General features: G+C 52.3%; 6 protein-coding genes and 1 non-coding gene across 7 annotated transcripts; 3 read left to right on the top strand and 4 right to left on the bottom strand.

Annotated features, from left to right (window-relative positions):
- Positions 1–94: 94 nt before the first annotated feature.
- On the top strand, positions 95–472 carry LRP88_02626 (uncharacterized protein; the record flags this gene model as incomplete). Its single annotated transcript, XM_083239269.1, has 1 exon — positions 95–472. One exon carries the CDS (start codon positions 95–97, stop codon positions 470–472), a length of 378 nt encoding a protein of 125 aa, XP_083104399.1.
- Positions 473–947: 475 nt separating this feature from the next.
- Positions 948–2,675, bottom strand: LRP88_02625 (uncharacterized protein; the record flags this gene model as incomplete). The annotated part of the gene is made up of 1 exon (XM_083239268.1): positions 948–2,675. The coding sequence occupies one exon, from the start codon at positions 2,673–2,675 to the stop codon at positions 948–950; it is 1,728 nt and encodes a 575-aa protein (XP_083104398.1).
- A 442-nt stretch (positions 2,676–3,117) lies between these two features.
- LRP88_02624 (uncharacterized protein) lies at positions 3,118–4,260 on the bottom strand (the record flags this gene model as incomplete). Its single annotated transcript, XM_083239267.1, has 1 exon — positions 3,118–4,260. The coding sequence occupies one exon, from the start codon at positions 4,258–4,260 to the stop codon at positions 3,118–3,120; it is 1,143 nt and encodes a 380-aa protein (XP_083104397.1).
- A 596-nt stretch (positions 4,261–4,856) lies between these two features.
- On the bottom strand, positions 4,857–5,978 carry LRP88_02623 (uncharacterized protein; the record flags this gene model as incomplete). The annotated part of the gene is made up of 1 exon (XM_083239266.1): positions 4,857–5,978. The coding sequence occupies one exon, from the start codon at positions 5,976–5,978 to the stop codon at positions 4,857–4,859; it is 1,122 nt and encodes a 373-aa protein (XP_083104396.1).
- Positions 5,979–6,443: 465 nt separating this feature from the next.
- On the top strand, positions 6,444–6,525 carry LRP88_02622. The gene has a single exon. It is a non-coding gene; the product is annotated as a tRNA-Gly (tRNA).
- An 851-nt stretch (positions 6,526–7,376) lies between these two features.
- Positions 7,377–7,982, top strand: LRP88_02621 (uncharacterized protein; the record flags this gene model as incomplete). The annotated part of the gene is made up of 1 exon (XM_083239265.1): positions 7,377–7,982. One exon carries the CDS (start codon positions 7,377–7,379, stop codon positions 7,980–7,982), a length of 606 nt encoding a protein of 201 aa, XP_083104395.1.
- A 735-nt stretch (positions 7,983–8,717) lies between these two features.
- LRP88_02620 (S-adenosyl-L-methionine-dependent methyltransferase) lies at positions 8,718–10,396 on the bottom strand (the record flags this gene model as incomplete). The annotated part of the gene is made up of 8 exons (XM_083239264.1): positions 8,718–8,754; positions 8,817–9,236; positions 9,293–9,433; positions 9,531–9,627; positions 9,682–9,822; positions 9,907–10,012; positions 10,214–10,240; positions 10,343–10,396. The coding sequence occupies 8 exons, from the start codon at positions 10,394–10,396 to the stop codon at positions 8,718–8,720; spliced, it is 1,023 nt and encodes a 340-aa protein (XP_083104394.1).
- Between the last annotated feature and the right edge of the window lie 355 nt (positions 10,397–10,751).

The following is a 10,751-nucleotide window of genomic DNA, read 5'->3' as shown; positions in this document are numbered from 1 at the left end:
CTGTGATATTGGGTCGTAGGTAGTCGGATTCATAAAAGTCCGGCTGCCACTTATCATAACTCCAACCCGCAGCTTCAATCTCTGCAACTCAACAATGCCACGCACCGCAAGACTCTTTAATTGTCTAATCCGCACACATCACATCACATCGCGAAAGAAGCTCCAGCGCGTCCGGCGCGCAGCCCAACAGCTCAATGTGGACTGGCTGCTAGTACGCAGCGGCGGATCGCCAGGCATCATGTTCGCCGAGGGCCGCGACGAGGCGGGGCTGACCGAGTGGGTGGCGAGCGTCCAGGCGCTGCGATACAAAGATTTCCGATGCGTCGCGAAGCCTGCTCCGGTGGAGGAGACGGGCAAGAGGGCGATGGGGTTTGACGAGACCGAGTCTGTGGCGGAGTTTGCGAAGGAGATGGAGGGGAGGGGGTTGGGGAGGTGGTGGAGGAGGGCGATGGGATACGAGAATGGTGGATGAAAGACTTCGATTGGCTACGGACGCGCGGTTTTTTCGATGTTTGGTGATGGGATTTACGAGCGCAACGCGTTGTGCCGCGCGGCCTTGAGGGATGTTTGACAAAAGATCATCAAGTGGCAAAGGCCTGAGGGGATCGCGAAGAGGCTAGTCTCTTGGTCTGTGTTTCAAGAGGTGAGTTTATTTACTGGTTCAAGAACGATGCTTACACGAGGTTAGGATTGAGGCGGAGTAGATGACCGGTCTTGAAAAGATGGTATCACCGGGCTAGCTGGGAAGATGGCGCCTGGTGTATAAAGGCGTACTGCGGGTTGAACCCAAGAGGGGATGCCACTTCTGAGGAGCGCACATACATCGCGATATTCGTCACAGTGGGTACTAGAGCTATGTCGATGGATCATGGCTACAAGGAGAGGTCTGAGGTATACTGGCGACATCTCGTTTGCCTTGTCTATATACTTGCTCAAATATGGACAATCTACACATCCAGCTTCTCTGAGCCCTCAGCTACTGAAGCTGCGGCGCTCTTCCACACGTGTTCTGGGTATACCCTCAAGCACTCTTCGCACTCTCCACATCCCTCGCAACCTGGGTCCTCCCACACCCCTTCCCTTCGATTGATCCTCCACGAAGCCGGCCTCTCACCGAATGGCCCCGTCTTCAGATCGAACTTGTCTGCAGCAGCGGGAAACTCTCTCCAGTAGCCACCGTCTTCCCTATTTGTCAGGGTATAGACGTGCACGCCCATCTCGCGTCCCGCAGCGATTGACTTTTGGAAGCATACCCTTGGGCGTTGGGTTTCTGTCTGCCTTTCGATGTCGTCGAGGTAGATGACCTTGAGGTTCTTGTAGGTGCCAGCTTTGATCACGGCCGCGATAGCTGCGTCGGTAAAGTCCATCATGACATCGTCGTCCAGTTGGAGCCAGTCTTCACCGTCCGGCTCTCCCCAGATCATGATGACCTCAAGATTCTTTGGCAGGAACCCGTTACACCAATAGTCGGCGTACGCTTCAATGGTTGGCTTTGAGTCAATTTCTGCCATGGCTAGCAGGTGGATGTCGGATATGCCCACGGACAACTGTCTCATGCCGGGGAAGGGGTCTCCTATCTGGTCTGGCATATAGACGCCGCACCTGTATCCATGAAGGCCCGTCGGCTTGTAAAAGGTCATCTTCCGGAACGTGTCGGGGTAGTTCCTGCTCAGCGCCTCGGGGATCACATCCGTGTCATCGCATTGGGTCCAATCATCGAGGCCCCGGAGAGTCATAGTCTGCAGATCCTTACCGACGCTCAGGAAAGGATTGTAGAATATCTGTAACCCTTGCGCGCGGTCGATGTAGATGCGCTGGATGGTTGACGAACGGGGCTCGAGGCGGTAATTTTCCCTCACGGCATCCGGGTTATCGTCGCCCTCGTCCTCCCAATCTGGATATAGGTCTCTGATGTACACGCTGTAAATGGCAGGAAGGTTGAGAACAGCTGCAAAGTCGAGAAACTCCAATTGTAGTCCGCCGGGGCTGTGATCTTCTTCCTCTTCTGGCACTCTCGGCACCACCGTCGAGACGCCGATGGCAACGTTGCGTAGGGACCGGAAGCCCGGCGGCCACCTCCCGCTATCCATGCTCCAGGACACGGCCTTTGCCATCCACCGGAGGCTCGTATGCATGTACTGTTCTTTTTCTTTGACGAACCTGATGCTGTGCAGTCTTGGACATGAGGCGATCAGGAGCAATTTGAGGAAGCCGTCCCCTCCACTCTCCAGCTCGTTCCTCGCAGCGTCAAATTCGTCTTCGGGTATATCCCACCATTGCTTCGCCATTGAGAAGAAGCCCATAATTTCTTCTCTTCCTAGACTTGACTCGATAGGCTCTGCGTCGGCGAGTCGTACCAGACCTGTCACGCTCACATCCCAAGCTCGCCATTCCTCCGAGCTACTCCGATTACCCCAGAGCTCCAGCTCCCTAACATGCCAGAGCTCGACATTGCATGATTCTGCGCCCCTCAGAAGCTCGAGCACACTCTCAGGCTGGAGGTCGGACACGATGTTGTGGGCAGCGCGATGGCGGTCAAGAATTGGTTGGGAGTGGTGGTGGAGCTTGGAGCAGGTGAGGGCGAGAGAGAGATGCGATGATGGATGAACGAAGTCGATGATGTGGAAGAGGAGCTCAGCAGAGAGGCCGAGGAGGCCAGGCTTAACAGGCTCCATGGTCGCATGCTCTTGCGAAGCTGTAGTTTTGCTCGCTCAAATGTGATTAAATAGAAATGGTTGTGGCGTAGTAAGCGTTGGTTGCCTACCTGTTAGTGGGCCGATTCGCAGGCATCAACCAGCCTTCGAGTTTTGAGCTGGTGATGCTTCACGATGGCGGTTTTGACGTTTGAGCACGTGAAATAGTAGGCAAGAAAGAAAAATCACGGCAGTTAAGTAGTGAATAAACTCCTTGTTGCGGACTGAGCTAGTTACTAATCTTTGTCAAGTCCTGCAAGTCACACATCCGGTTCAGCCCAAGCTCTGCTCTCATCTCGTCTAGCCTCTCCAACAAGCAGGCTTTGATATCCCTTATTGGTAAGAGACGAGGCTAAAGTAGACTGGTTCATCAAGTACAGGAAAAAAAGGAAAGAAAGAACACAGAAAGTTGAATGCGTTCCTCTTAGATCTCCCCATGGCGGTAATCATCGTCGCGGTACATGAAGTCGGGCATCATACCTTGATTCGCCCCGTGTAGTCGTAAGTACGTCAGAGCCTCTCTGATCTTGACGAGCCGCTTCTGGCCCCAGTCGATAATGTTCAGGACACATTTGCGAAATCTGATGTGGTCGTCTGGATCTTGGAGCAGGAAGCTCTTGGCCTTGTACATGCCGTACTTGCCTTCATCCATTTGGTAGGTGACAAAGAGTCGAGCCTCGGTGCCGCTCATGGCGATGCCGAAGGCGACATTGTTGAGCTCGGGAGCGACCCGAGTGAAGAGGGCCGGGACTTGGCGCACACGGTGCTCGAGCTTGTTGACTAGGGCAACGCAGGCGGCAGAGCTGACGAGGCATGTGTTGCTTGCAGCCCATAAAGATCCTGTAGAGATTGGCCCGTCACCTTGCATATCGATGGTCAAGAACGGATAGAGGAGGCACGATCTGGTGGCTTCTGCCTCTACAAGAACCGAACCAGCCGACTGCTCTCTCTCGGCAGCCCCAAACATTCCCAGGCTATAGCCATAAAGCATGGTCGGGGCTGGAGGTCTAGGAGCCTCCAGGCTCTCCAGGTGAGGCACTACTCCAGAGTAGAGGGTTTGCTTCTTGGCACAGTGAACGCAGCTGTCGGCTGGCGGGGATAAGAGCGGAATAAAGTAACCCTCGACCATAGAGAGCGTTCCAACCTCCTCTAGGCGATGAAGCTCGGGATCATTCCCGATTCCCTCCGAGGTGACGCCAGGGACTTCCCGATGCTGGCGAATGACTGCCTCGGAGATGTTCTTGACGCTCTGGCGCACATGACTAGTGCCATAGAGGGAGAGGTACTGAATGTTGTGCTGGTGGAGGAGATCGCGGTCATGGTAGCGCCCCAAGCCGCTGTGTCCCTGGGGCGTCATGCCGCCGGGGTGGTTCGAAGGTCGGTCTCGACTGCGGGAATGGCGGTTGTCTCCAAAGACCGAGGAAGTTCTCTCCTCGTTGCTGGCGCCTCCTTCATAGCAAACTAGGCGAAGGCACTCCTCAGACTCATCGACGGATTCGTCTCCCTTGATGGGGCCGTGATAGCGCTGGCGGCCATAAGGGTCACCGCCTTGGGGCCTGGAGGACATGGACTGGTTTCGTGTTTTGGGGGATGAGTATGAGTTGGATGTGGTGATGTGCTGGGGTGGTAGTGTAGGTGTGAAGGTTGATGTGTTGGGGTGAGTTGTCGGAAATTCGAGTGTTTGTATACTTGCCTAGGCATCATTCACCTAGGGAGCTAGTGCTGGTCAAAGTAAAGATAATAGAAGGTGAATGAAGCATCCATATTCACTCTCATGTATGCTGCAAACTATGGATCAGCGTAGTAACTCCCCTATGCTTGTTTCTATGGCAGCAATTATGTCGATATGGTTGGCTGTGCTGAGCAAGGAGCTGACGCTGAGAAAAGACGATCAGGTTCTGTCGAGACGCGATGTTACCAAGCGACACGGCCTTTCGTCGACAAGCAGTTGTCTCAATAGTTTGTGGTCTGAGAAGAAATGTAGTAATCATCATTGGCGCCTTGATAGTTGGGAAATAACAAGGTATATCCTGAAAGCCCTGATGGTATCTGTTGAAACTTCAAAGTACATGACCTCCTATTTCTTCCCATCTAATTCTGTGCCAAATGGTAGTCCTAGTTCCACTATAGCCCTATGCCCAGTGCCTCAAGACGTGAGGAATATCAACGACATTCCTTCCTCAAGTATAAATCTAATCCGTCTCCGATCTGCTTTAACTCGTATCTTGGATACCATCGAGGGCCACTACTCTCAATGACCTCGATGGCATCTCGGATCTCCCGAAGTCGCTCATTTTTGCCCCAGTCGATGATGCTTTGGATGTACCGATGGAATTTCCTGTAGTGCGATGGATTCTCGAGGGCAAAGCTGTCCACCTTGTGGACGTGGTCTCTCGTCTCATCAAACGCAAAAGTGACGTAGATGCGTGCAACTGCGCCGTTCATGGCGATGCTGAAGGCGGCGCTGTTTATCATTGCGGATGTGTCGCCTCGTTGGCGGACGGCAAGACGCTGATTGAGTCTGTCGAGCATTCTGACGCAAATAGACGAGGCAATCATGCACTCGTTGGTTGCCTTTCGCATGCATCCGTCAGATCCAAAGCCATGACCTTGCATCTGGACTGTCAAGAACGGGTAGAACAGGTTCGTCTCTGTGGCCTTTCCATCGTCGATGACCCAGCTCGGTATACCATTTGGACGACTAAGCGCAGTCTCTCGATATCCGTACATGACGTCCGGTGCTGGGGCTTGGATTGAGAATCGGCTATTCGTAAGACGCATCAAGTGGTGATAAATGAGCTCACAGCTAACGTTGTGTAGTAGGGGCTGTTCTCCTGGGAACAGGGAAATGCCTGACCCTTGAAAGTAAAGGCGGATACCTTCACGCGTCGAATGCTCCCAAAGCATGTGTAGTTCATTGCTATCTCTAATGCTTCGTCTCGATGGTGGATGGCTTCCCGCATGTCTATTCTCCAAGTCGGCAAGGAGACGAGAAACAGCATCAGGGACTCTCAGGTGAGCCGTGTATGGGTCGAGCAGGAGAACACCGTACCAAAGTAGAGGATATCGATCGTCAGCGTATTCTGAGAACGTCTCGTGTTCGTCTGCGCTGCTAGCCTTCTCGAGAGACTCGTCATTAGGGAGCACGGGAGACGGCCAACGGGTCAGGATAGAGTTGTTGCTTTGGCTTGAATGGCAGCTGTGGATGGACAGGGTCCGGGACTCTTGGGAGAAGGAGATCACCGGGCTGATGAGATCTGACCACGCTGGGGGGGACTGGTCCATCTCTGACAGGGAGGATAGTAGCGCTAAGGGAGGGAGGGAGGCGAAGTAGGCAGAGGCGGCTGGCTGAGATGTTGAAGAAGCGTAGCGTCGAAGAGGGAAGACAGCTGTATTTGATCTGGGCCTGCCTGAAAGACTATGCAAAGGTACATATTCGAATATGAATCTTGACTGCCATGAAAGAATGAAGTCTTCTATCCGTTTTCATTGTTCTGTGTGGACAAACAAGCTGGGTTGCGGTCCAGGCAGATGTGGTGTTGCACACGAGTTGCGTGGATCAAATTAAGCTCACGTCTTAGATAGGCCTTAGACTAATGCTTACTTAAAGTTCATTGAAATATTTAGACAAAACGGTTTTTCTTTTTTCATGATGATGGTAGTCAAAGAACGATTTTGGCTCTCCACCTCAACACCATTGCCATGATCTTGGCCTGCGATATCCCGGCTTCGAGACATCAACACCACAACGCGTAATTGGTTTAGTGGTAAAATTCTCCGTTGCCATTCGAGCAACGTCGGGGAGCCCTGGGTTCGATTCCCAGATTACGCATATGAGCTCATCAAGAGCAGCAAAATTCTTTTTTTGAGTCTCGACTCTTCTTTTTTGGTGGAGATGTCCCCAGAGGAATTTGTCGGTTGGCCAGAAGGTGGTCTCTCTGGATCAGATGAAACAGGCCGTGGGACCCGCTTCACAAATTGAGAGGCAGCTAGAAGAAAGCAGGGATTGATTGCTGTTGGTTGGGATGCGAGAAATGTTGGTTGTTGGATGAAGCCGTGCTTTTGAATGAAGGAACAAGATTTAAACGTATGACTCATGCATAGAAAGGAAGGGCGGACAAACGAGGTTCTGCCTGTTTGTTCAAGGATCTTTGGACGTGGTTGAGATCAGAGGTATCAGTGAGAATGGGCCACCTGCTAGTTTAGGAAGTGCCCGATCTCAGATGATGGAATAGAGACTGAGCTTGCCTGCTGTTCTGTCAAACTGAGGTGCCTTGGTGATGGCTATTATTAGGCCTCTTTGCCAGCAAATCTCCAACCCAAATCCATCGGAGGATCACTCATGCGGATGCGCTGAAACTACAGAAATTGTTTCAGCCATACACCAACAGACTTCGCCCTCCTTCAAGGACAGGGCCCTTACATGCTGCACTGACAACGGCCCCAGTAGATGAATCCTGCCAAGCGCTAAGCGCCTCTACCATTGGACAATGTCGCTGCAATCTTCACCCCCTGCTAATGACTGCGGATAAACCGTTGGCTTAGACCCTGTCTTGCTTGTTGGTCCAACATGACGATCTGATCCTGCGTTTGTATAAGAAGGCCTCAAAGCCTCGATTTCGATGTTTTCTGCCATCCGCCCTTCTTCTCTCCACCAACTCAACCTCCAAACAAAACACAACCATGCAGCCCAAGTTCCTCTCCTTCCTAGCCGTTATGGCTTCTACGGCCCTCGCCGAGGTCAAGCACGTCGAGGTCGTCCACGTCTTCCAGACCCTCAACGTCCGAGCTCCAGCCATGGGCTTCACGCCTCACAAGCGCAGCGCCCAAGACCTGTTTGTCCGCGCCAAGGACGACGACGAGTGCGCCAGCTCCGTCCTCGACCTCCTCAAAGACATGCCGACACCCACGGGCGATCTTCTGGACTGGTTCCTGAGCGACGTCCCCACCGCTGACCCCTGCAAGCTCACCATCGCCGCCTCGCTGTCCAAGCCCTTGGAGACCTACCTTACAAAGGTTGGAGACTACCTCGTCAGCATCAACGACGATGCAGAGGAGATTGTCAAGGAGTGCAGCACCATCAACCCCCAGGCGGGAGGCCTTGTCCCCGAGTGCTCCGGCGGCAAGGGCAGCATGGTCTTTACCGATGCCAGCACCACAAGGACTGCCTCTTTGGAGTATGTAACTGTCGGTGGTAGCGGTAACGCTGCTGCTCCCCGGGCTACTGGCATAGTTGGTGTTGTCGCTGCTGCTGCTGTTGGTGCTGCAGGCGCCGTCATGGCTCTGTGAGCGGAAGTATATCTTTTGTGGGAGTTTCTGAAGTCGTTGGATCTTGGAAATGTGTATACGATTCGGTGGGAACGGTGTTTGTGGTCCTCTTAGCATGATATCCCGTGCAAGCGCTGCACGACCGAGCAAAATACAATCAGTCTTCTTGTCAACTTTATCTCATGGCGTAGTACCACGTTGTATCATACCGGTTATTGTGTACATGCTATCAAAGCACACCCGCGTAGAGTGCATCGTACAAAGGGGTAAGAATTTTCGCTCCCAGTGATTACCCTTACAAAACGGCTCCCCGTCCTGCCAAGGCGGGATTAATCAATCATATACTGGCATGCAATCTTCCTTCACTATATATCCAACACAGCGGACCCGCATCTTTGTTGTTGCACCCAACATGGACGTCTGGGGAGCATCCCGCCAGTTAATGCCTTCGGCGGTAGAGATGAAACGCTTGGTGTGTTGTCACTTGGATCATTGATCAGGATGGTCACTGATGACATCAAGAACAAAGGGGGGTTGACTGAACTAATTGCTTCATTCAAAGGCTGGCATGTTTGCAATTTGTTGATTGTACGCTAGTTACAGGGCAGTTAGGGGCATATCTAGGACCCCTGTGATTTTGGAGTGTGCGACGGTGAGGTTATTAGAGAAATATCCAATAAAAGTCGTAAGGAGACGGAGTCCATAATGTACGGGTGAATAGGCGGGTAGAAAATATCAAATTTCCTATAACTGCAATCAATCGTCCTTTGGTCTTTGTGCGTAGACCACGTAGCTGGAATAGATGTCAGTAACCTCAAAGCAAACCACACAAGAAAGCTTGTTGAGTTCACTTACTAGGGCCAATATCCGTGCATTCTCGGGTTCTTGATCTCCTTCCTCAAAAATGCGAGGAACACAGTCACTTCGGCGTCGGACCAGCCAAGGCCTTTTTGGAACATCCTCGTCACCATGGCCTCCAGCCCGCTAAGGAGGTTCTCCATCTCCCAGGCGCCAAGAATCTTCATTCGTGGGTCTTTGGGCCACGGGTTGAACGGCAACTTGAAAACCTTTTCGGTCACGTTCTGATATCCTCTCTCCTCGAGCCAACCCTTCCACTTCATGGGATCGGTAAGACTGGCGCCGAATTTGGAGGAAGCCGTCTCCATCATTCCCGAGAATTTGCGTAGGTAGCTGTCCTCGGGGATCGAGTCATCGTCGCTGCCGAGTAGACCGACGATGGCCTGGAACTCTACCCAGCCTCCGGGCTTCAAGTGGCTGATGGTGCGCGTTAGTAACATGAAAACCGGTAGGATTTATAGAGTTCAACGCACGTATATGTTTGGTCAATGAGCGCCGGCCAGTCTCGAATGGCGAGTAGTAGGTCTCGCGCAAAAACAAAGTCAAAGCTGTCTTCCTTCCACGTCCATTCTCTCTCGATGTCGTCGAGCTCAAAGCGGCAGTTTGGGGGTACCCTGCGGAGTCAGTCAGCTACTATGCCTATTGATGATCATCCATGTTGGTGTATCCATACCACTCGGGTTGCGTTGGGGCGACATCAGTACCAATGACCTAGTCTGATAAGCATGTATGGACATAAATAATAGTGAAAAATGATATCTCACCTCGGCGGCAGGGTATTCCTCAGCCATTTCAATAGACCAGATTCCTATTCCCGTCAATTTGGCGTTCCAGCTTGATTCCCAGCCAGGATAGGACGGACCTGTTCCGCAGCCAAGATCTAGGATCTTTTGGGGATCAGTGATGGGCGCTAAGTGGCGTTTCTTTCCAATCAGGGCGCAGTACTTGGTGTGACACATGTCGATGCGGTCAAGCTCGGCCTCGTCCATAGGCAGTCCATACTCTAAAGGCGTAAAACGCAGTCAGCATGATTTTCCTCACCGCTTGACTGGAAATGTCCAGTAGAATTTGGTGTTTGGGCGCTGACCTTCTTTGCCATAGACGGCGTAGGTCCTACCTCCTTCAACAGTGCCGTTCAATACAGATGATGTCAAGGATGTCAAAGACGACCTATCGCTCTGGTCGTCGTGAACCTAGACAGAGGCGAGTGTTGGTTAGCGGGTCGTTCCATTGTAGGTGGGGGTTTTGCACCATGACCAGGTAGTGTATGGGGACTCCACGTGGTAGGCATGGTGTTCGCCAACAGATGCATCAATATGGAAGCTCTAAGCACCCACAATACACCAATGTTTTGAGGAAGACATGGGGTATAAGGTTTACCAGGGTTCACTGACCTCATCATCATCGATACTCGGTTGGTTCTATAAGATGCTCATGGTTAGGACCATATTGATCAACTGAATACGAAAATGGATAGATATCCGTGTTGCACGTTTGCTGTTATAGTCAAGGGAGGAACGTACACTATCAGGTTGGATGAACGAGTCATCATCCTCACGAGGAACTGGTGAAGACATTGTGATTGTGGGCCGGGCCCAGGGGGCAGGGGTGCGTGACGCGCTGCCGATGTGACGGGTGCCGCGTCTGAAACTGTCGATCAGGAGCAAAAGACGCCAAGATATATACGAGAAAAGAGCTCCAGACAGAAGCGGATGCGCGCTTGCTCTCTATTGTTGGTTGCGAGAGTGAAAATGGCGGCGTTTGTCGACGGAGAAAGGCGGGACAGTCGGAGCCAAGCGAAGATCAAGGGTGCCAGCGGAGGATATGCTGGTAAGCCGATACATTCGTGGTAGAGTGATTCCTGATACTTGCATTTCGCCTCCAGCTTTGGAAGGTGCCAGCCACTCCCTCCACTGGGAACCACTGCCCTCT

This window comes from Fusarium phalaenopsidis, assembly GCF_050370095.1.
Source record: "Fusarium phalaenopsidis strain FUZ10S chromosome Unknown contig_32286, whole genome shotgun sequence".
NCBI lineage: Eukaryota > Fungi > Ascomycota > Sordariomycetes > Hypocreales > Nectriaceae > Fusarium > Fusarium phalaenopsidis.
Note: the sequence above shows the minus strand (reverse complement) of the source record. Positions and strands in the feature narration are given on the sequence as shown.